This window comes from Phoxinus phoxinus (genome assembly GCF_949152265.1).
Source record: "Phoxinus phoxinus genome assembly, chromosome: 2".
NCBI classification, from domain to species: domain Eukaryota; kingdom Metazoa; phylum Chordata; class Actinopteri; order Cypriniformes; family Leuciscidae; genus Phoxinus; species Phoxinus phoxinus.
In genome coordinates this window covers 11,802,606-11,824,010 of record NC_136877.1, presented here as the reverse complement: position 1 = coordinate 11,824,010, position 21,405 = coordinate 11,802,606, and the positions used below count along the sequence as shown (strand labels likewise).

General features: G+C 38.7%; 1 protein-coding gene across 1 annotated transcript in view; it reads right to left on the bottom strand.

The window, feature by feature from the left end:
* Window positions 1-21,405, bottom strand: part of LOC306994465 (phospholipid-transporting ATPase ABCA1-like) — a gene marked incomplete at its 5' end in the record, with an annotated part of 117,999 nt that overhangs the window by 61,822 nt on the left and 34,772 nt on the right. The window contains 10 exons of the mRNA XM_079604979.1: window positions 1,895-2,087; window positions 2,175-2,273; window positions 2,741-2,868; window positions 8,782-8,921; window positions 10,514-10,546; window positions 10,718-10,825; window positions 12,686-12,746; window positions 13,058-13,260; window positions 13,367-13,430; window positions 14,227-14,429. Coding sequence (XP_079461105.1) covers window positions 1,895-2,087; window positions 2,175-2,273; window positions 2,741-2,868; window positions 8,782-8,921; window positions 10,514-10,546; window positions 10,718-10,825; window positions 12,686-12,746; window positions 13,058-13,260; window positions 13,367-13,430; window positions 14,227-14,429 — 1,232 coding nt within the window. The remainder of the gene's footprint in view (window positions 1-1,894; window positions 2,088-2,174; window positions 2,274-2,740; window positions 2,869-8,781; window positions 8,922-10,513; window positions 10,547-10,717; window positions 10,826-12,685; window positions 12,747-13,057; window positions 13,261-13,366; window positions 13,431-14,226; window positions 14,430-21,405) is intronic.

Genomic DNA, 21,405 nt, shown 5'->3' with positions numbered 1-21,405 from the left:
GTGCGTATTCAGTGATGTTCGCAAGTGTCACAACAGCAATCAACAGCAAACCACTTACATTTCTAAGGTAAACTAGAGCTCCTGCACTCAGATTCAAGAAGCTATATAGCTATACAGCTATATAATGTGGTAACAGCAAAAAGATTTTTATAACAGCAGCATAAATGTAAAAGTATATAAAAAAGCAACTAGACTGAAACTGGTGCAAAATGTAAAGCATTTTCTACTAAGCGTAAAATGTAAATTATAAGAACATATTTGTTCATTTTGTACACACCTGAAAAAATTAGATTTTTTTCATACTGTATTTCCATTGACCTTTAAAACACTCTGATTACATGAAATAAAAACAATAAGCGCATATATATATATATATATAGCGCATACACACACACACATATATATATATATATATATATATATATATATATAGCGCATATATATATATATATATATAAATGAATGTTTATAAACTGTACAGAAAACCAGTTGTTACACACAGTAGAAAAATAAACAACAGAAATAGTTCAGAAATTATTTGTTTCAATACCTAACCCTTCAGGGTATTCTTATGTGTGTGTGTGTGTGTGTGTGTGTGTGTGTGTGTTTGCTGCTGGTCTAATTAAAGCAGCATTTAATGCACAGTATCTGAAACCCTGAGGCAGTATATAAGATTCATCCAGCCCCCATTATCTGAACACATCCATGATTATATTTCAAGACAAAACATCTCCTGTGTGTGTAGGACTTTCCTTATGAAGCTTAAAAATCAAGAGTTCAGTAAAATGTAAATGTTTGCAAACTGGGTCAGCTCAGTGTGTGTGTGTGTGTGTGTTTTCAGCAATATACTCAGAGAAAACTTGTTTACCGAGAGAGAGAACCAGAATAAATTCTAAGTTTAAACTGAGCGTTGTGGAGGAGTGATTTGCATATCTGCTGATATGACACAGTTGCACAGAGAACTGTGTAGTCTGTGAGATGTTACAAACTAAATGTATACATATGATAATGAATGCATGTGTCATGAGATCACCAGGATGTTTAATGCTGTAAAACTGTTGGATATGATCATGTACTTTTGGGTCATTATCTTCTGTTTGGAGTGGTTGTACAAACCATTTCTCTATGACAATCCACACACATAATAAATGTACAGGTAACACCATATAATACGGTTGTATATGTCAATATTAGAACAAGAACAAGACTCCCAAACAAGAAAGAAGCGATTCTGAACTGCATAAAATGATTCACCAGTTATTTCAGTCTTTCTTCCTGCACAAACCTGCATAGTGCCAGCCTATGGTCTTCATTGGCCGGTCGCAAACAACATACCCTGACCCTCAAACACTGTAGTTGTAGCTGAGGCATCGTGCTGTGGTTTGTTTTGCCAACATGCAGAGAAGACGTTGTTGTTTTGCGCTGCCAAAGCAAGTCTACTTTGATGCACATCCAAAGGATGAGGACTCAGCCTGGAATTGATATGGTAAAACTGACGCCATCTTTATTGTTCATATCAACTATGTATCAAGTGCTGAGGAAGAGCTGAAATTCAGATATGGTAATGGACATTCGGTTTCCGACACACGCTTTAAGCGGTCGACCAATCACAACAGACTGTGCCATCTAACCAATCAGAGCAGAGCAGGCTCTTGTAAAGGAGGGGCTTGCATTTACATTTAGCAGACACCTTTATCCAAAGGTTTAGAGAGACCGAATCCTTGATCCAATCGTTTCAGACACTGTGAGAAAAGAGCTGATACTGCAGTGTATATGATGAGAAAATTAAAGTGCTTTTTGATCTTGGATGCATGTTAAACTATTGTAAAAGACCTGCAAAACAAATTCAGGAACTTTAAATCCAGGCCGATACATTTAATGATGTGTGGCTGACCTGTGGTGGTGGTAAACCCCCGGCTCCGAGCGGGCAGTCTGGCAGCATGATGCTCCGTTGCGGTGTGCTGCACTGGCATTCAGGCGACGGGTTCTCTAAGCTCCAGTTACCCTTCTCAAAGATCTCACTGACGGATGGATCCACTGCAGGAGTGAACCAATCTGTGCCTCCCGCAGGGTTACAGGGTAATTTACTGAAGGAGGAACAGAAAGCACATGGTCAGCTGCTACACCACACCACCCGTGTCTAATAACCGTGTGTGTGTGTGTGTGTTGCTCACGGTATGGGGTTGGAGCTCATGCAACGCGTTCCAAATCCTGGTGAACTGAGCAGAGCTTTCGTCACTTTCTCCACCTGATCTACACCAGGACCATCAAAACTACAACATACAGACACAAGATTTGTTATCGACCAAGAAAACAATAGCGTGTCGAATGTAATTCACTATAATTAGCTCTAAAAGTTTGTGGCTGGTAAGATTAGGTTTCATCAATGTTCATCAAGGCTGCATTTTTTTTAATCAAAAAATCGAGTAAAAACTATTCTTTTACTCTATTTGAATATATTTGAAAAGGTAATTTATTTCTGTGATCAAAGCTGAATATGCATAATTACTCTTTAGTCATGATTCTTCAGAAATCATTCTAATATGCTGATTAGCTGCTCAAGAAACATTTATTATTAACGTTGAAAACAGTTTTTGCTGCTTTATATTTTTGTGGATATTTGTCAAGACTCTGATAAATAGAAACTTCAGAAGAACTACAGTACATTTATTTGAAATAGAAATAGTTTGTAAAATTATACATGTCTTTACTGTCACTTGAGATTCAGCCATGTGCGCACCTGTAGAAGGAATTCTGTGGAGCTCCATACATCCAGGGCTGAAGCTCCAGATTGGGATATTCCACAAACGGAGGAACAATCAGAGAGAAGATGAGAGCCAGACACACAAAGAATGCCGGCATCACAACCTGATACACACACACACACACACACACACACACACACACACATTACATATGCACTTAAAGGTGAAGTATATCATATTTTATTATGTTAAAACTTGAGTTTGGGTTCTCGAGCTCGGACTCGAGTCCAGACTCAAGACCAACATTTAACTGACTTGCACTTGTCACAAACTCTTGACTCGGACTCAAGCCTTTGGGAAATGTTTCCGAGTGTAACAGAGTCCAGCACTGTCTGTGAAAATCGCTCGGCACAGTTGACGGGAATGTCAACTGCATTGTGACAAAAATCTATCATTTGCATGTGTTTTGAGTCTTGGCAGTTAAAACGCACAAGCGATTTGAAATAGTTTGAGCACAATAAGATGCAGAAGAGAATTAAATTCGGTACTTGCACGCTAGGATAGCGCCTACACCCAAAGTGTGCGCTCCTTTCTTGTCTAAAAATTAATAGTTCGTCCAAAACAGATAATTATCCCATAATTTACTCACCCTCAAGCCATGTACAGTCATGGCCAAAATTGTTGGCACCCCTGGTAAATATGATCAAAACTGGCTGTAAAAAATAAATCTGCATTGTTTATCCTTTTGATCTTTCATTCAAAAAATTGTCAAAATTCTAACCTTTCATTGAAGCAAGAGAATTGAAAGTGGGGCTAAATCACATTATGAAATAAATGTTTTTCTCCAAAACACGTTGGCCACAATTATTGGCACCCTTTTATTAAATACTTTTTGCAACCTCCTTTTGCCAAGATAACAGCTCTGAGTTTTCTCCTATAATGCCGGATGAGTTTGGAGAACACCTGACAAGAGATCAGAGACCATTCCTCCATACAGAATCTCTCCAGATCCTGCAGATTCCCAGATCCATGTTGGCGCTTCTTCTCTTCAGTTCAGCCCACTCATTTTCTATAGGGTTCAGGCCAGGGACTGGGATGGCCATTGCAGATCTTGGTTTTGTGCTCAGTGACCTATTTTTGTTTTGATTTTGATATTTGTTTTTGGATCACTGTCCTGTAGGAAGATCCAAACATGGCCCGTTATAAGATTTCTAGCCCCGGCTGTTAGGTTTCGATTTTTTATCTGTTGGTATTTGATCCAATCCATGATGCCATGTATCTGAACAAGATGTCCAGGACCTCTGGCAGAAAATTAGGCCCACAGCAGTAAAGATACAGCAGAGTATTTCATTTTACACATGGGGTACTTTTTTATCCCTGTGTGCACCAAACCCATCTTAAGTGTTTGCTGCCAAAAAAGCTATTTTTTTGGTTCCTCCGTCCATAGAACCCGTCCCGTTTGAAGTGCCAGTCGTGTCCGGTACTTTTCAAAAGTTCTATGGACAGAGGAACCAAAAAAATAGCTTTTTTGGCAGCAAACACTTAAGATGGGTTTGGTGCACACAGGGATAAAAAAGTACCCCATGTGTAAAATGAAATACTCTGCTGTATCTTTACTGCTGTGGGCCTAATTTTCTGCCAGAGGTCCTGGACATCTTGTTCAGATACATGGCATCATGGATTGGATCAAATACCAACAGATAAAAAATCGAAACCTAACAGCCGGGGCTAGAAATCTTATAACGGGCCATGTTTGGATCTTCCAACAGGACAGTGATCCAAAAACAAATATCAAAATCAAAACAAAAATGGGTCACTGAGCACAAAACCAAGATCTGCAATGGCCATCCCAGTCCCTGGCCTGAACCCTATAGAAAATGAGTGAAGAACTGAAGAGAAGAAGCACCAACATGGATCTGGGAATCTGCAGGATCTGGAGAGATTCTGTATGGAGGAATGGTCTCTGATCTCTTGTCAGGTGTTCTCCAAACTCATCAGGCATTATAGGAGAAAACTCAGAGCTGTTATCTTGGCAAAAGGAGGTTGCAAAAAGTATTTAAAGGTCCCATGACATGGGGTTATTATATTATTTTATAATGTGTCCTGGGTTGCCCTTATAATGTTAGTATGTTTTTTAGATAGAAAATAGTCATAATTTAGAAACAAAAGGCATTTTTCCTAGCCCAGTTTTAGCCTCTGATTTGAACGCTCTGTTTAAAGGGGCGTGTCTGTGTGAGACTTCAGTGTAACCGGTCAATGCTGTGATTGGTTGACATGCTTGCATATGAAATAGCTACTTATTACATGTGAAACTCTCTCGAATACTTTTACTACAGTTATTATACGTTTTTACTATTACAGCTATCGAGATAAACAAATCTTCAGAAGTTTTTAAAGTATTTAGATCTATTCCCATCACATAAAATGTTGCCGTGATGAGCATTGCGCAAGCAGATGAGTCTGTTATTGATCGCGAGAGTGAAGATCTTATCATGGCAACGCAGTTTCTGCTCTCTCTGCTTTCACCAATGCAAACACGATGATGTAAATACAGTAAGAGCTTCATGTGCAGTGTAACGTGCGTCATTGATTTCATAACGAGTTTGGCAAGTGTCCAGATAAACTCGATCGCGCTGTGTCCATGAGAAAATGAGCTAGGAAGTAGGAACGCGTGCGCGTGATTCCTACAAAGATTGTTCTTTGATCACTTTCTGTATATAATTTATTCACAATTTAAATACGATTATTTTCATCCTACTAAAATAAACGATGTGAAGTTGATATTTTAGTCACTGGCTTGACTGAGGCATAAACAGCAGTATTGAACGATTTGAGAGAAAGATTACCTGTCTGAACTTGAACAATTACACATCAGAAATTGTTGCTCGGCTCGATCGATTTATTTTCAGACGTTCGTCGAGGCCAGCTCTGTAGCCTATTGATCCAAGTTGAGGAAACAGTCGTCGGTGAAATGTGTGCCGCAGACATGCAAAACTTTGAGGAGTTGTGTCGGCGCATTTCCAGAGGAAATGAAATGAATCCACTGGTTCTTCTGGGGCTTGGAGGAAGGAACTAAAAAAAGGCTTCGGTGTTCATTTGTACATCCAATTATTGAGCAATTATTATGCTTCGCTCGCTCAAAAGCCATGATATCTCCCGTGGACAAACTAAAATCGCGCGCACGCGTTCCTGCTTCCTAGCTCATTTTCTCATGCGGGAAATATTCTCTGGGCGGGCAAAGCAGAGAAAGGGGAGGTAACATTTCCTCCGTATGACGTCATACGGAGGAGATTCAAGATCAGCCCGATTGAGCTTCCACTTTTTCAAAGGCAGAGAAAGAGAGCAAAAGCTCGATTTACACCGATTGAAATTTCTAGAAACTTGGGGACCATATACAGGCTAGGGGAACTCATATTAATGTTAAAAAACCTCAAAAATTGAAAATTTCATGTCATGGGACCTTTAATAAAAGGGTGCCAATAATTGTGGCCAACATGTTTTGGAGAAAAACATTTATTTCATAATGTGATTTAGCCCCACTTTCAATTCTCTTGCTTCAATGAAAGGTTAGAATTTTGCCAATTTTTTGAATGAAAGATCAAAAGGATAAACAATGCAGATTTATTTTTTACAGCCAGTTTTGATCATATTTACCAGGGGTCCCAACAATTTTGGCCATGACTGTATATGACGTTCTTCTTTCATCCAAACACAATCATTATATTAAATAGTACCCTGGCTCTTCCCAGCATTGTAATGGCATTGAATAAAGAATAATATCCATATTTAAAACTTTATGAACTATAATCACTGGTTTAAGGCAACAGCCATACGCACGTTCACGAGAGTACAGTTATAGTATTTATTTGGACTCAGACTCGACTCAGACTCTACCCTTTTGGACTCTGACTTGAGTCCGACTCTGCACCTTTTGGACTTAAATAAATAAAATACATTCTATGGAAGCTTGTTTCTGCCACGGATAATTGCGAAAATATCAGAATTGCGTGTTATAAACTCACAATTGCGAAAAACTTTTTATTTCTCGCAATTGTGAGTTTATAACCCGCAATTCTGATATTTTCGCAATTATCCTTATAAACTCACAATTGCGAGAAATAAAAAGTTCAGACTTTTTCTCGCAATTGCAAGTTTATATCTCGCAATTCTGACTTTCTAAATGGCAATCGCGTGTTATAAAGTAAGAATTGTGAGATATAAATTCGCAATGCTGAATTAAAAAGTCTGAATTGTGACTTTATATCACGCAATTCGAACTTTATACCTTGCAATTGCGAGTTTATATTACACCGGTACACAATTCTAAGATAAAAGGTCAGAATTGTGAGATGTAAATCACAATTACGGTATCTTTTTTATTTTCATTCAGTGCCGGAAACAAGTTTCCATAACATTCTTTTTTTTTTTATTTTTTTTTTTTTTTATAAATTTTTATTTTCAGGAATTGCATTTACATTTTTTTTCTTTCTTTTTTTTTATTAACAAAACAGTAACATATACAAGGTAAGTAATCAGTGACACATACATACAGAAGAAAGAGAAGAACAAAAACAAAATAATAACGGAAAAATAAAAGAAAAAAAGAAAAGAAAAAAAGGGCTTAGTATTGTTGTCGATATTTAAATTCAATAATAAAATATAGTGTCATTATCGAAGATAATGATAATCATGACAACATAGTGGTGTTAGTTTTAGTGTCTTATAATAGTGATGATAGTATCAATAATGGTAATAACAATAACGATAACAATACATTAAGATTAGTCCATAAGCCATTGTGTATTAGGATAGTTCTAAACTCTAGGTTAGTGCAACCCACCCCCCCTCCCCCGAGTTAGCCTACTCAATTGTTTTCATTACACATAGCAACACAGTTAAAGGAACTCCTAATATGTTGGACCTTTTATTTACCTGTTGAGACATGCCTTCACAAGCACCCGTAAGAGCTGTATTTGTGATGTTTGAGTTGTGGGAGGCTTGCAAGGTGTGAAAGGCGCGTTTCAAGGTTGTTTAAAAAGTATACTTCATTTTTAATTCCACTAGGTGCCACTAGTGTTGCAGAAAGCTGCAGGTTTGCGTGCGGAAGTGGCGCAAGTTTTTACTGAATTGTCCCTCTCCCCGATCTCTCTTTGGCAGACGAGTGTCATGTGCTTGTGTTGGCTTAGTTAAATGTGTAAAAGGGTTCAATTAAACACTTTCAAAAACTGGCACTGTCACCCTTCATTCCCAGCATAATTAATTTCTCTCTATTCTTCCACTCTGCTATCTCTCCAAATGTTCTCTTTTCATTCCATTTCTCCGCTGACAGACGGAGCGAAACCACTGCACACAAAATCTCAGAGAGAGAGACAGGCTGCATAGGAGTCGACGACACTGCTTCACTCCAGCTGATTAATTACACTCCATGATTGTCCAATTAATTCAAACACCCAATTCAAACACTCTCTGTTTACACTGAGGAAAATGTAAATGTGCCGGAGACTGAGAACGCATCGGGAATAATGAAGGAGAAAACAATGGAACATCTTTCCCCCGAGAGAACCAGGGTGACGAGCATCAGCCAATACAGGAAAATGGAAAATTTGCACAATGGTGGTAGTTACTTGACCAAGAGATGAGAACATGGCCTGTATTTACATACTGTACAGCCTTCATAAAATCCTGTAGTAGCAGATATACATTTTTAGCTGAAATATTTTATTCAGTTTTTGTCTTAGTCATGGAAAGTATTTAGTTGTGTCCATTTAATGCATGAAATTAATTGCATTTATATTCTCTAACCAAAAAATGACAATCTCATGCTTTGCTAAAGAACATATTCATGAGCGCAGAGACGTATTTTCAACTATATTTTCTGTATTTTGATTTTCAATGCATTTGGTGCTAAACAATTTAGCTTGGATTCACGCTGCAGCTCAGAACTTCCTAAACCTATAAAACCTATTAAATTCACACACCTGCGGAATGTAAAATATAGTGAGATTGACTTAAAGGAAGAAAATTAGTGGAAGAGGATATTTACAATGTATTTGTTTGACATGTCTGTTGGTATTACCTGAGCGATGATTCCTCTCCTGCTTCTACGGGCATGGTGAAATCGTTTGATAAAAAGAGCTAAAAACTGCTGTCTGATCAGTGACCAACCCATGATGACGTATGACCCTTTGCCATTTGCACACATGGGGCGCTGGATGTCTGTAACGTAAACAATACATTCACATGGGTTATTACAACTACTTCATTGTTACAATTGTGTCAACTATTATAGCTACCTCAGTAATACACCTTCTTTGTTGTAACAACTGCCTCCCTGGTGCTTTACCTATTTGTTACAGCTGCCTCACTGTTTCAGTCACTTCACTATTACCGTACAGCCTTCTCACTATTACAGCTACCTTAACTATTACATCCACCTCACTGTTACAGCCTTCTCACTATTACATCCACCTCACTGTTAAAGCCTTCTGACTATTACAGCCGCTTTACTGATATAGCTACCCTAACTATTACTGCCTCATAATAGGGGCTTTCGCACCGGAGGAACCTTTTCATAGTTCCTAGAACTATTGGCGGAAATACCCGGATTTTGGCGTGTTCGCATCGCAGGAACTATGAACTCCTTTTGGATGAACACATTTAGCTCCTACTTCAGAGTAGGGTCTAAACCAGCACTATAGAACCTACCGACGTTAGTGTATGCTGATTGGCCGGACGCACGCGAAACACCAGCACCCGCCATTTAAAAAAAAAAAGCTGTGTAAATACACATATTATAGCTTATATATTTACTCCAGAAACTAACTCTACGAACATGGCTACACTTCAGAGTTCCTACTGGCGGTGCGAATGCAACCAGGAAAAGTTTCCAAAGGGAACCATTCGTTTTTCAGGAACCACCCTGATGGTGGCTAGTTCCAAGAACTAAGTTTGTAGAATTACCCGGTGCTAAAGCCCCTTATTACAGCCAACTCACTATTACAGCTACCTGACTGTTACTGCTATTTTTTTTTTTTTTTTTTATATTATATATTTTTTTACAATACCTAAATTATGTCTCATAAAAGTACCATGATAATAAGTAGTCTTGTAGTACCACTCATATTGTTTGGATGTGTTGTTATTGCAGTGCCTGGTATGTTGTATTAATACTTTCAAATGTAGGCATTTTCACAGAAAACTGAAGGATGAATTTAATTTGTGTCAAAGTTATGTCTACAATAACAAATGTGAGCACTCCAAATGAACCCAGGCCCCACTATAATCCACTGAACCGTCACAGCAGTCGCTCGTGTGCCCATTAAGGGGCAGTTTGCTTCTTATATTCCATATGTGTTATTTTGTTATTATTGGTCTTATGTACACATGCATCAGACAGACATTATGGCCGCTGTCACATCTTATTGTTTTTACAGTGTATAGCACCATGCAATTTACATTTTAAGATGCTGCCAAGTTAGAAAGAGTTCATCTTTAGAAAAGTTGTCTCTACATGTTCTGTTCCATTCCATTGTGCTATATCTAGTGTCCTATGATAACGGCTCCAGATGCAGCACTGGCTTCAAAAAAAATATTCCAATGCCGCAAACAACCATTAGTTTGAAGCTAGAGTACCATGATATTACTGCAACACCACTAAACTGTGCATCACCAGTTACAGTAAACTCACTTTTAAGCCCACCTCACTATTACAGCTTACAGCAACCTTAATGATTAAAGCTGCCTCACCACTACAGCTGCCAGACGCAGATCATGTTTACAGATGGAAAAATGGAAGAACTTTTACTTACCCTCCACACGACTAGTGTGTTTAACTTTCACGTCTGTTTCAAAACAAGGGGAAAACAACATAAAGCAGAGATATTAAACAAAGTTATTATTTTCTTAGTATCACTTACATTTTTCAAAAGATTGGTTTGTAAATGAACGGGTCAGTATGTTTTTTTTGTGTGTTTTTTTAAACATACAGTATAAGTGTTTATGTTTGAGCGTACCATTTTTCACAGTGTTTTCATCTTTGGATTCCAATACTGAGCTGATAGTCTGTATTCCTGATATCCTTGAGCTGCTTCTGGGCTTTTGTTCAAAATTTCCTTTCTTATCTGTGAGACATTAACAGACACACACACACACAGCAGAGGTTATTCTCGAGGAGTGCGGGTGCGATACTTCCAGCTTATTCATCTGGCCTGTTCTTATCTGAGGGAGCATTAACACACGTTTACACACAATCACACACACTCCAAGGTGAGACAGGAGAGTACAATTGCAACACTTCATCCCAGCTCTTATTCGAGTGGACCGTTCTTATCTGAGAGGAACTGTAATGCTCTTAAATAGAACGAATATCCCTCTGAAGGATCCCACAGTTATAAATGAGAGGTTTACAATTATTTTTAACGAGATCCCAGATAATTTCAGTCTGATCTTATCAGTTTGAGTGGCACATTTCAGTACAGTTGTTTGATGTAACTGCCACCATGTTGTACAGTTTTGCAAAGCGGCTGTTTCTGAAGGATAAGACAGCTAGAAACTATATCGAACTGAAATGCAAAATTACAGATTGTGTGTGAGCACAGCTAAGAGGGAAGAGGGCATGCACTCCAAAATATTTAGTCCTAAATTTAAGAAAATTTAAGCAATTAATTTGAATTGAATAAAAAAAAAATTCATCCATTTAGATTACCGGTACACAGTTTTAACAAACTAATACAATTAATGTGGTGCATATTTTGTCAGTCATACAAATAAAAACGGGTAACATTTCTGCATGCAAAAAAAACCATGACAGTTTATTATTAACTATTTGCATCTATTCAATTTTATATAAATAATAATTTTCAAAAAGCATCTACTTAAATTCAATAAACCATGAACATATTAAAATATGTCTAGTTGTGGAACAAGATATATTACTGGTAATTTAGTTATACTTATTGATGATACAAATATAAACCTGGAAATTGTGTAATTGTGTAAAAATCAGTTATTAGTATGATCAGAACTCTTGATATGCATAACTATAAGTTTATTAGATTGTTTATGTTTAAACTGTGTAATCCAAATTGAAGGACATTTTTATATGTAATTCAAACACAAAATCGTAAATTAGGTCTAAATATCAGACATGCTGGTTATGTCTGGACACACACTTCTTATTTGATCACTTACAATTAATTGAGCGAACAGTCTGCCTGAAAATATGATTTGAGAAAAAATCCAATTTGTCTGCATTCTGAACATAGCCAAAGAAAGGGTGGGAAATGGTCTACGCCTCGTTCAGACTATCAGTCTAAATCCGATTTTCGTACATATTCGATTGGAATCTGATCGTATTTAGCAAGTGTAAACTGCAAAAAAAATCACATGAAATGTCATCCAGAAAATCCAGAAAATCTGTTTCAGTCTGACCGCTCTAATCGGATTTCGCGAGATTTGTGTAATTTTCTCAGGCCACGTAAAATGTAAACATGTCAGACAGTGTTATAGGAAACGTGCTGAAAGAAACTTGTTGCAAAGTGCCGGTCGAGCAAAAAATGACAATATAAATGGAGACATGTTGAATTATGAGACTGGTGGAGAGGCGACAGCACAGAATAAAACCATGCATGCGTTTCTGCCGCTGCCTCATAAGACGCAGTAGTCCAGCGCGCCGGCTACACATTGTCATGTTGTAAATAAGACAACATCTGTATTGAACACCTCTCCATGTTGCATTTGTTGTTGTTTTTTGGATGTTCCTACCAACGCAACATCACTGCCATAGAAACCAATGCAGATATTCCGGAAAAAGAAAGATAACCACGGGACACACAAATCAGATCTGAACAGTTGCGATACACAGTGTGCGGACAGTCAATAATTTAGATCAGTTTCCAATCGGACACACAAATGACTGACAATGTGAACAATGAACATAAGTTAAACTGTAAAATGGAGTGAATATTCATAAAGGATGTTACCATTAGTGTTACCATTAGATTCCACGTCAACACCTGTGTCTTTAGCCACCTTCAGAAAGATCTGTGAAATGAAACACGTTTCGTTATTCCAGTTTCATCTGGACAATTTCACAGCTGTCTACAAGTTGTCAGTAATGTTTTTTTTATTTCATTTTAAGAAATTAGTCATTTTATTAAACAAGAATGCAATAAATTGATCAAAAGCCAAGTATCTGTAGCTAAAGTAAGGATTTGCTTATCAAAGTCAAATGTGAAATGTAAACAGATACATATCAGATGCATTTGTGAAACTTCCTCTGAAGTAGATATATCCCTATTGCATAAAGTGTTGGCCAGAAGAGTAAATGTCACTTATGTGACCCCTATATGTACCTCCTCCAGGCTTGTGTCTGATATCCCGTAGCTGGTGACGCCCAGAGTGCTTTTCTCCAGGTCCAGCTCTTTAAACAGTGAAGCAAAGCTCCCGTCTCTGGCGCCCGTGTAGGGCAGCACATACACCAGCTCTTGACCTACGACCTCCAGAAACTCGGCCTCCGGCACGTGCCGTCGCACCAGTCGACTCAGATCCGCCACATCTGATCAGGAGGAACATACAAATAAATGTATATAGAAACATAAATGACACTGTGTGTGTGTGTGTGTGTGTGTGTGTGTGTGTGTGTGTGTGTGTGAGCTGTAAACCTGGTGGATCCAGACTGCTGATGCTGTCACTGCATATTCCCTCATCCACACTGAATTTATCACACTGCAAAATATGAAATGCAAAATTAAAAACTTATATTTTTTGACCATGCTAAACTCTACTCTACTAAAATGCTAGAGTTGTGTGGTTGGTTGCTAGTAGGGATGGGATATGACTTATTTTTTTGTTATTTTTATGTTATTTCAAGGGGAAACATGCCATTGAAGCATTTCTTCATTTCTAATTTGTCTTTTTGTTTTAATGTTTTTTGTTGTTTCCATATTGAAATGCAGAGAAAATAAGTGATTTTTTGTATTTTTTATGACATTTTAATGGAATATAGTTTGAAATAATGCGAAACGTTTGCCCAAATCCCTCAATAAAGTTTGATTTGAGTTGGATACAACCGAAATAAAATCAAATATAAATATTAGATTAGAATATTATTTTTATTTCAGTTAGTTGTTAAGGTAACTAATTTCTAACATTTCAAAAAATTACAATTACTAAAACTGAAATGAAATGAAATAAATCTAAATACAATTTGTTTACAGAATAAAAAGCACATACAATAAAAAGTTGTAATACATAAAACATATTTTTTTATTACATTATGTAGTATCATTTTAATAAATAAACTAACAAATACTAAATAATACTCATTGTTTTCTTTTTTTTGTTGTTGGACCGTATGGAGTTCTTTGTACATAGAAACTCAATGTTCAAACAAAACAAAACCTAAGAAAGTAATTTTATACTTTTAATTAAATGTGTGAAATGGCACTAATCAGGAATACTCTATGTAGGCGTGTCCAAACGTTTGACTGGTGGTGTGAATTGTGAGTGTTGGCCAGTTTACCTCTTTAATTGATGGGAACCGTTGCGTGGTGACTTGATCCTGATTGGCCCGTGCGACCGTGAGGTAATAGCCTCTACCGTATTTTTTCTTGAGGAAGAGTGAGGAACCGCAGCAGCAGACGCGCCCGTGCGAGATGATGGCAATACGATCGCCCAGAATATCCGCTTCATCCATGTGATGGGTAGACAGAATTATAGTACGACCTAGAAGACGGAAACACACATTGAGTGTGAAAACCATCAAAGTTCAGCTGCAAACGTGGATTTCTGAAGGGCTCTTTCACATTTGAATGGGATAGGATGTGTTTGAAGTGCAGGTGCACTGGAAAACAGGGTGCTCTATATATAGGCGCTTTTATATATGTGTGCCACTCAGATCTCACTCTTTCGCTCCCTGTATAGAAAAGTTTCCTCTCTTTTGTATTTGCTGGAGCTCGCAGTGAAGCCAGACACCCGTGGGGTTCTGCGCCGGCATTATTTTTGTTCTGTCTGTATGACGAGAAAGTGGGAGTTCAAGGCATCTGTCCTTTGACTTGCCGAGAGCAGAAATATCATGAAATATCATGCGTCTGCGCTTCTCAAAGGCAGAGAACGCAAGAATCTGGCAAATAAACTCATGTTTATATTGAGAGATGCTGATGTTGGACCTTGTAAAGCAACAATCTGGACACTGTGAGTGACTTGACTATAAAACCTGACTGGTTTGAAATGGAAAACATCTTTAACTCTTCTTTAGAGAGTTGTATTTACAGTGACCAAAAGTGATGTTGACATCTGATGTTGACATGCCTAGGAATATTGACATCTTCATCCTTTTGCATTTTACATCGTTGTGCTTTAAGTCAATCGTTCTATTTGTGATAACGCAATGAAACATGCCAAATTGTGCGGACATTATTTTTGGCCAGGTTGTCATACAAAGAAATTATGAACACATGCAAAAACAATCGAGAACCAGCGAAATAATAGTAACTGATTATACTGTAGTCAGTGAGATTTTTGTTTATATGCATTTGTTTTTGATAGTAATATCAAATCTATAGCTGAAGTTTGCCTTCTTTTGCCAAATAATTTGATCAGATTAATACTTTGACCAAGTTTAGTGTTTTGTTCTTCTCTCATATTAAAAAATATATAAAATATTTTCCTCATATTTTGATGGTTTAATTGAACTTTTAGGGTTAAATATAAAACAAAAATCCCCTCCGAACATCACTTTTGGCCCCTACTGTGTGTGAAGAATCTGAAAGGCTCAAAGAAATGCACACCTTTTTGGTTTTACAGGCACAAATACACACAAATCACACTGTATAGTCAGATGGATCTGTGTCAACACACCCATTCGGTGTGACATTCAGCTCCAGATAACAAACAGCACTAGAGAGCGATAGATATAGATACATAGATAGAAAGAGAGAAGTAGAAATATAAAGAGAAATGACTGGTTTGATTTGTGCTGCTTTGTATTAGGTGAACAGTGATCTATCAAAGAAGGCAAAATGGCTCAACAAACTATGAAACGGAAAGATCTGTGGAACTAAAGCAATAACTAGCCTTTTGAAAATGTCACGTAAATTATTTTGCACTGTGTACCAAATTATTACACCCACTGTAATGTTTCTATTTGTTAGCTTTGGTTAGAGGGGGCTGAAATGCAACTTTACGCACAACTGCCAGCCTGCATGGAGAGGTTCTTGAGACTCCAGTGACACCAGCAGCTTCAAAAACATGTTTGTTGTTCAACAGCGGCTTTTCTATAGCTGCCCTTCTAATAAACTTTCCTTAATAAGCCTTTATCTGACAAGAGTTATCTTGTGCTGCAAATTACTCACAAATCTTAAAATAGTTTAATAATCTCCATTCAGTTTTAGCAAAATATTAGTTGTTTTCATGCCTTTTGCATAAAATTGCACCATTTGTACTGAAATACTACTGATATGTCACTAGCATAATGATTTGGAACGCAATGTTATCGGTACAACTCCACAAATATCTGTATTATTTCAGTTAGATTACACTGTGTTCCAAATTATGATGTACTCTAATGGACTGCATTGTACACTCGCTTCCCAAAGAGAGATGTATTTGATTATTAAAATTCAAACGTTTTTTTTCCCTAAAGAAATTAATATTTTTATTCAGCAAGGATGTATTAAACTGATTTGAAAAAAAATGACAGTAAAGATATTTATAATGTGAAAAAATTTCAATTTAAAATAAATGCTGTTCTTTTTAACTTTCTATTCATCAAAGAATCCTGAAAAATTAAAAAAACTGTTTTACACATTGATAATAATGAGAAATGTTTCTTGGGCAACAAATCAGCATATTAGAATGATTTTAGAAGGATCATGTGACACTGGGAAATGATGAAAATTCAGCTTTGCATCACAGGATTAAAGTAAATTTTTAAATATATTACAATAGCACAATATTACTAATTTTACACTATTTTTGTCACAGTTACGTTCTAGTTTCACTTTCATGGATTTGTAGTTTGTTTCTCTTCAGTTACCGATTTCCTTTGTTCTAGTTTCCCGGCAGTCATTGGTTGTCATGGACATTCATTGATGAGCACACCTGTCTGTATTTAGTTTATCACCATGTCTGTTTAAGTTCCTCATTTCCTTTCTTTCCTAGTCCGGTATTGTTTGTCCCATGCACTCTGTCTTGTGTTGTTTGCTCTTGTTAAATAAACCATGTTGTTATTTTGAACTGCTTAATCTGCCTTCCTCATCATCATTGGACTTGATTCGTGACAGAATACCAGAACCTAAAATAATATGGATATCGCATCTATCAACATTGTGCCAAGGAAGGGTAGCAAGGAATGTAAGGGAGGAAAGATTGTTTTTATTTTCTAGGCTGGCCATAGTTTAGAGGACTTTGTGGAGGAATATCTAAACATCTGCCACCAAGCGACATACAACGACGTCACCCTCATGAATATAGTTTTTGGTGTAAGCCTGACGTTTAGAGGATTACATCAACTTCGCTCTGTGACGGATCTTCCTTCACTGTAGGCAAAGCAGAAGAAAAGAACATCTGCATTATCCAGCCCCACCCAATATCCATTGTCACGTTGCTGAATCCAGAGCCCAGCCAGCTATTACCCCCTTTGTATGGAGACCAAGTCAGAGCCCACCACAGACAGGGAGCCTACACCTGCCACGATGGATGAGCCAGAGCCTGAGAGGAGGACAGTGTCGACCATCGCCCCGGAGCCTGAGCCCCAAAGTGAGTCTGACCTGGAGTGTGAGCCGGCAATCCATGACAGAGGGGGCATTAGTTGAGCTGGAAACTGACAAGTGCTTGATCGACTGGGAAATGAATGTAATGCTTCCAACTCTGCCCTGTATCTTTTGTACCTTCACCATCGCCGCTGGACCTGCCCAACATTTCGTTGTCCTGCACAGAGGGGTTGTGTTGTGACTGACCCCATCCAGCCTCCCTCTCCCACCTCATCTTCCCCGTTCAGTTAGTCTGTCAGCTCTGCCTTCGCTGGTTCCCATCAGCCCCTTGCCTTCTCCTCCATCGCAATGCTATGTGGATGAGCATCGGGTCTTGCAGTCTTCAGCTTTGCCAAAATGAGTGGATTCCCTGGCTCCGCCTGCAGAGGCTGATCCCATCACTCAATCTCGGCTCGTCACCCTGACTCCTCCGCTTTGCCTCCTCCCTCCCTCAGCTCCACCTTACGACTCCACAAGGTACCCACGCTCCACTCCTGTCGCTGCGGCTCCATAACAGCCTCCGAGGCCATTGGTCTCGCTAGGTCCCATCTGCTATCCATCTACACCTAGGGCTCCAGTGTCAATGGCTTCTTCTCCTTCGGTCATCCCCCGGATTTCGTCAGCCAAGACTTCACCATGGCTCCTCCCTCCATCAACTCCATTGTGGGCTTTCACCCTGGCTGTGCTCTGGATCACCACCTGGCTCCTCCTTCTGTCCTCACCTCCCTGGCTCCACCCACCATCATCATCCCACCCGGGTTCCTTCCACTGGAGCCTCCTCCTTCACCAGCCTCTCGTCCGCCTCCAGAACCTCCTCCTCAGTCATTTTACAGCATGAGGTAAACGCCTTCCCGGAGGCCGTTGTAACAGTTTTGTTCTGTATAATTTCACTTTCATGGAATTTTAGTTCTCTTCAGTTTCCGGTTTCTTTTGTTCTAGCTTCCCGCCATGTTATTAGTTGGCATGGACATTCATTAACAAGCACAGCTGTCTGTATTTAGTTCATCACCTTGTCTATTTAAGTTCCATATTTCCTTTTTTTTTCCCTTGTCCGGTACTCTCATGTTATTTGTTCTTTTTAAATATACCTTGCTGTTATTTTGAACCGCTTAATCTACCTTACTCATCATCATTGGACTTGATTTGTGCCAATTTTTACATAAGCAAATGTAAAAGACTTTTCAAAAAAGATATGCTTTGGCTTCATATCCACCACCTGTGAATGTGGTCAGTACAGCAGCAACCAGCTGAACTCAAACACTACAGCACTGTACAATCCACATGCCAACACTACACTCTTTACATCACACAGCAAAAGCCAAAAACTCCTTATTCGATTTGTGTGTGTGACAAAGGGCCACTCTCAGCCCAATTAACTGCACTAGTACACATCATTTCATTTGACTAAATTATTAATCAGACAATAATCGCCTTCACTAATCAAATAATCATCAGCTGCTCTCTAATTACACATGCAATCCAGCTGAAATGGGCTGAATATGTTATTTCAGTCCCCTTAGGACTGCATGACTTATTAGTATTGACAATAATTATAAATTGAATGTTTCACATTTTTATCACTGATTAAACAAGCTTTTGCTATGCAGATATTTTTTACAATGACTTCTTATGATCTGTAACCACCTAACTAAGGGAAATAAGACACTAATTGAAAACAATAGGACAAATGAATATAAAAGAACAATGACACAAATTAAATAAACAGTGCTTTAAGCTACAGTATCTAACAAAAGTAAGCCGTCCACACTAGCGTTTAAAAAAACAAAACAATCTAAAGTCTCTCATCTACACTGAAACATCATACGTAGCAGGCACATGTCGGTAAAAATATAATATACAGTACTGGTATGTACTATAGGTGCAATATGTGTCACATGATTAACGTGCATTATTCTTTTAGAATACTTTCGTTTTTCACACTACAATACACACTGGGGCGGCAGTGGCTCAGTGGTTCATGTAGGTTGTCTACAAACCGAAAGGTTGGTGGATCAATCCCCGGTTCCACCTGACCAAGTGTCGAGGTGTCCATGAGCAAGACACCTAACCCCAGCTGCTCCCAACGAGCTGGATGGTGCCTTGCATGGCTGACACCGCCGTCGGTGTGTGAATGGGATAATGTGAGGCAATATGTAAAGCGCTTTGGTGGCCATTGGGTCTGTGAAAGCGCTATATAAATGCAGTCCAATACGAAAACTGCTTTTTGGAGAGTGTCTTCAAAAAGCTCAGGTGACAAATGCTGTCTCGGTGTGGGTGGAAGGCCAAAACACAGAGAAAAAAAATATCTCTTTTAAAATGTATCCATATTAATGTAGATGGAGACCCAGGTAAGTTTGCTGGAGCAAAACTCTGCAGGACATTGGCACTCCAGAAGCAGGATTGGACTCCAATTTAAGAACAAAAATACGTTTTCATAGCCTCACCAGTAAAGTATGCGGGGACCAAATCATTCCTCAAAACTGGAACGAACACGGTCACAATTTATAAGAGAAAGTGTTACAGGCAGAAACAGCTGTGGCATCTCAGAGAAGGTACTGACAAAAGTCATGATGTTCTGCTCCGCTGGTCTAACCCCATATATCCTGAAAGCATCTTCAGAATAGATTGTTCTACCTCTGACAGACGCAGGGAATGAATGTAGACCGGCTCATTGCTTTTATTGACCTAGCAAAACCTTTGACACCATTGATCACCATGTTCTCTGGACCATGATGGAAAGTGTTGCCAAAGTTCTTCACATCCTGCAGCAGATCCACGATTGCATTCAAGCTTGTACGGTTGCAAGTGAGATTCAACATCTCCCTTTCACATGTGTAACAGCTCCCATGGTCTCTGATCTCTTTCTGACAGCTGTAACAGTGTTAATCACATCTTAATACCTCTTGAGGCTGGAATACACACAACTTTTGTACAGATTTTTGCCTGATTTGCAGTGTGGACGACGTCTGAAAGTCAGAGCAAGTGTGCAGATTTCAGTTGACAGATTTTAATTTGTAAAAAGAAAATGTTGTGTATTTTTGTGTGATTGATGTGTTTGGAATGACTTGAAAGTGACTGCATTAAAAAAAATAGGGGTATAATGAAAATGGTTTTAATAATGTGTTTTTCCTTAATAAAGGGATACAAGAAGACTGTGGCGAGCAGGACGAGGCCGAGGGCCGTGAGAGAGCGGCGCGAGGCCGGTGGCGTGATAACTAATCGCGACGCACCGCTCTCGTTTCTCTCACGGAGGAGTGGAAGCATAAAAGGAGGAGCGACGTCAGTGGAGATCGAGAGAGGAACAGGCCTGGATTTATGTTGTGTTGTTTATGTTTTATTACGTGACAGCAGTCGTCCGTGAGGGGCGTATTTGTTTGTATTTGTTTTATTTTGTTATTAAATTCTTTAAATGTTCGCACGCATATGGTGTAAATGGCACACATACACAGCCATCCACGTGATGTAAAAGAAAATGGGACTTATTGGACTAGACGACCTTCTTCCAACACATTGGACGCTGCTTTCGATGATGGACAGGGTTCATCATAGGCACTCTGATTGGTCTGCGGCAACGCATCCCCATATGCAGCATAATGTGATGCACAGTGTCTTGTGACGCATTATGAGTGAGCGGTGACTTTTTTAACCGGGTATGCTGGGTGATGCGTTATGTCAAAAATGCACCTGTGCACGTTGGATGGGTTTATAATAAGCACGTTTGCTCTAGACAGAGTGTTAGCTTCTCAGTCGCTTAATCTCGTGACACATGGCAACACAGCTAAAAGTTTCCTATATTTGACCATCTAATGAAAGTAGTTGATGCATTCACAAGCACCCGTAAAAGCTGTCGAGCCGAGTCACGCGCGAAAGGTGGGTTTGCAAAATGTGGCCTATTTTTGTATTCTGCTAGGTGGCACTTTACGTTACGGCGCATTGGCAGGCATCTAATT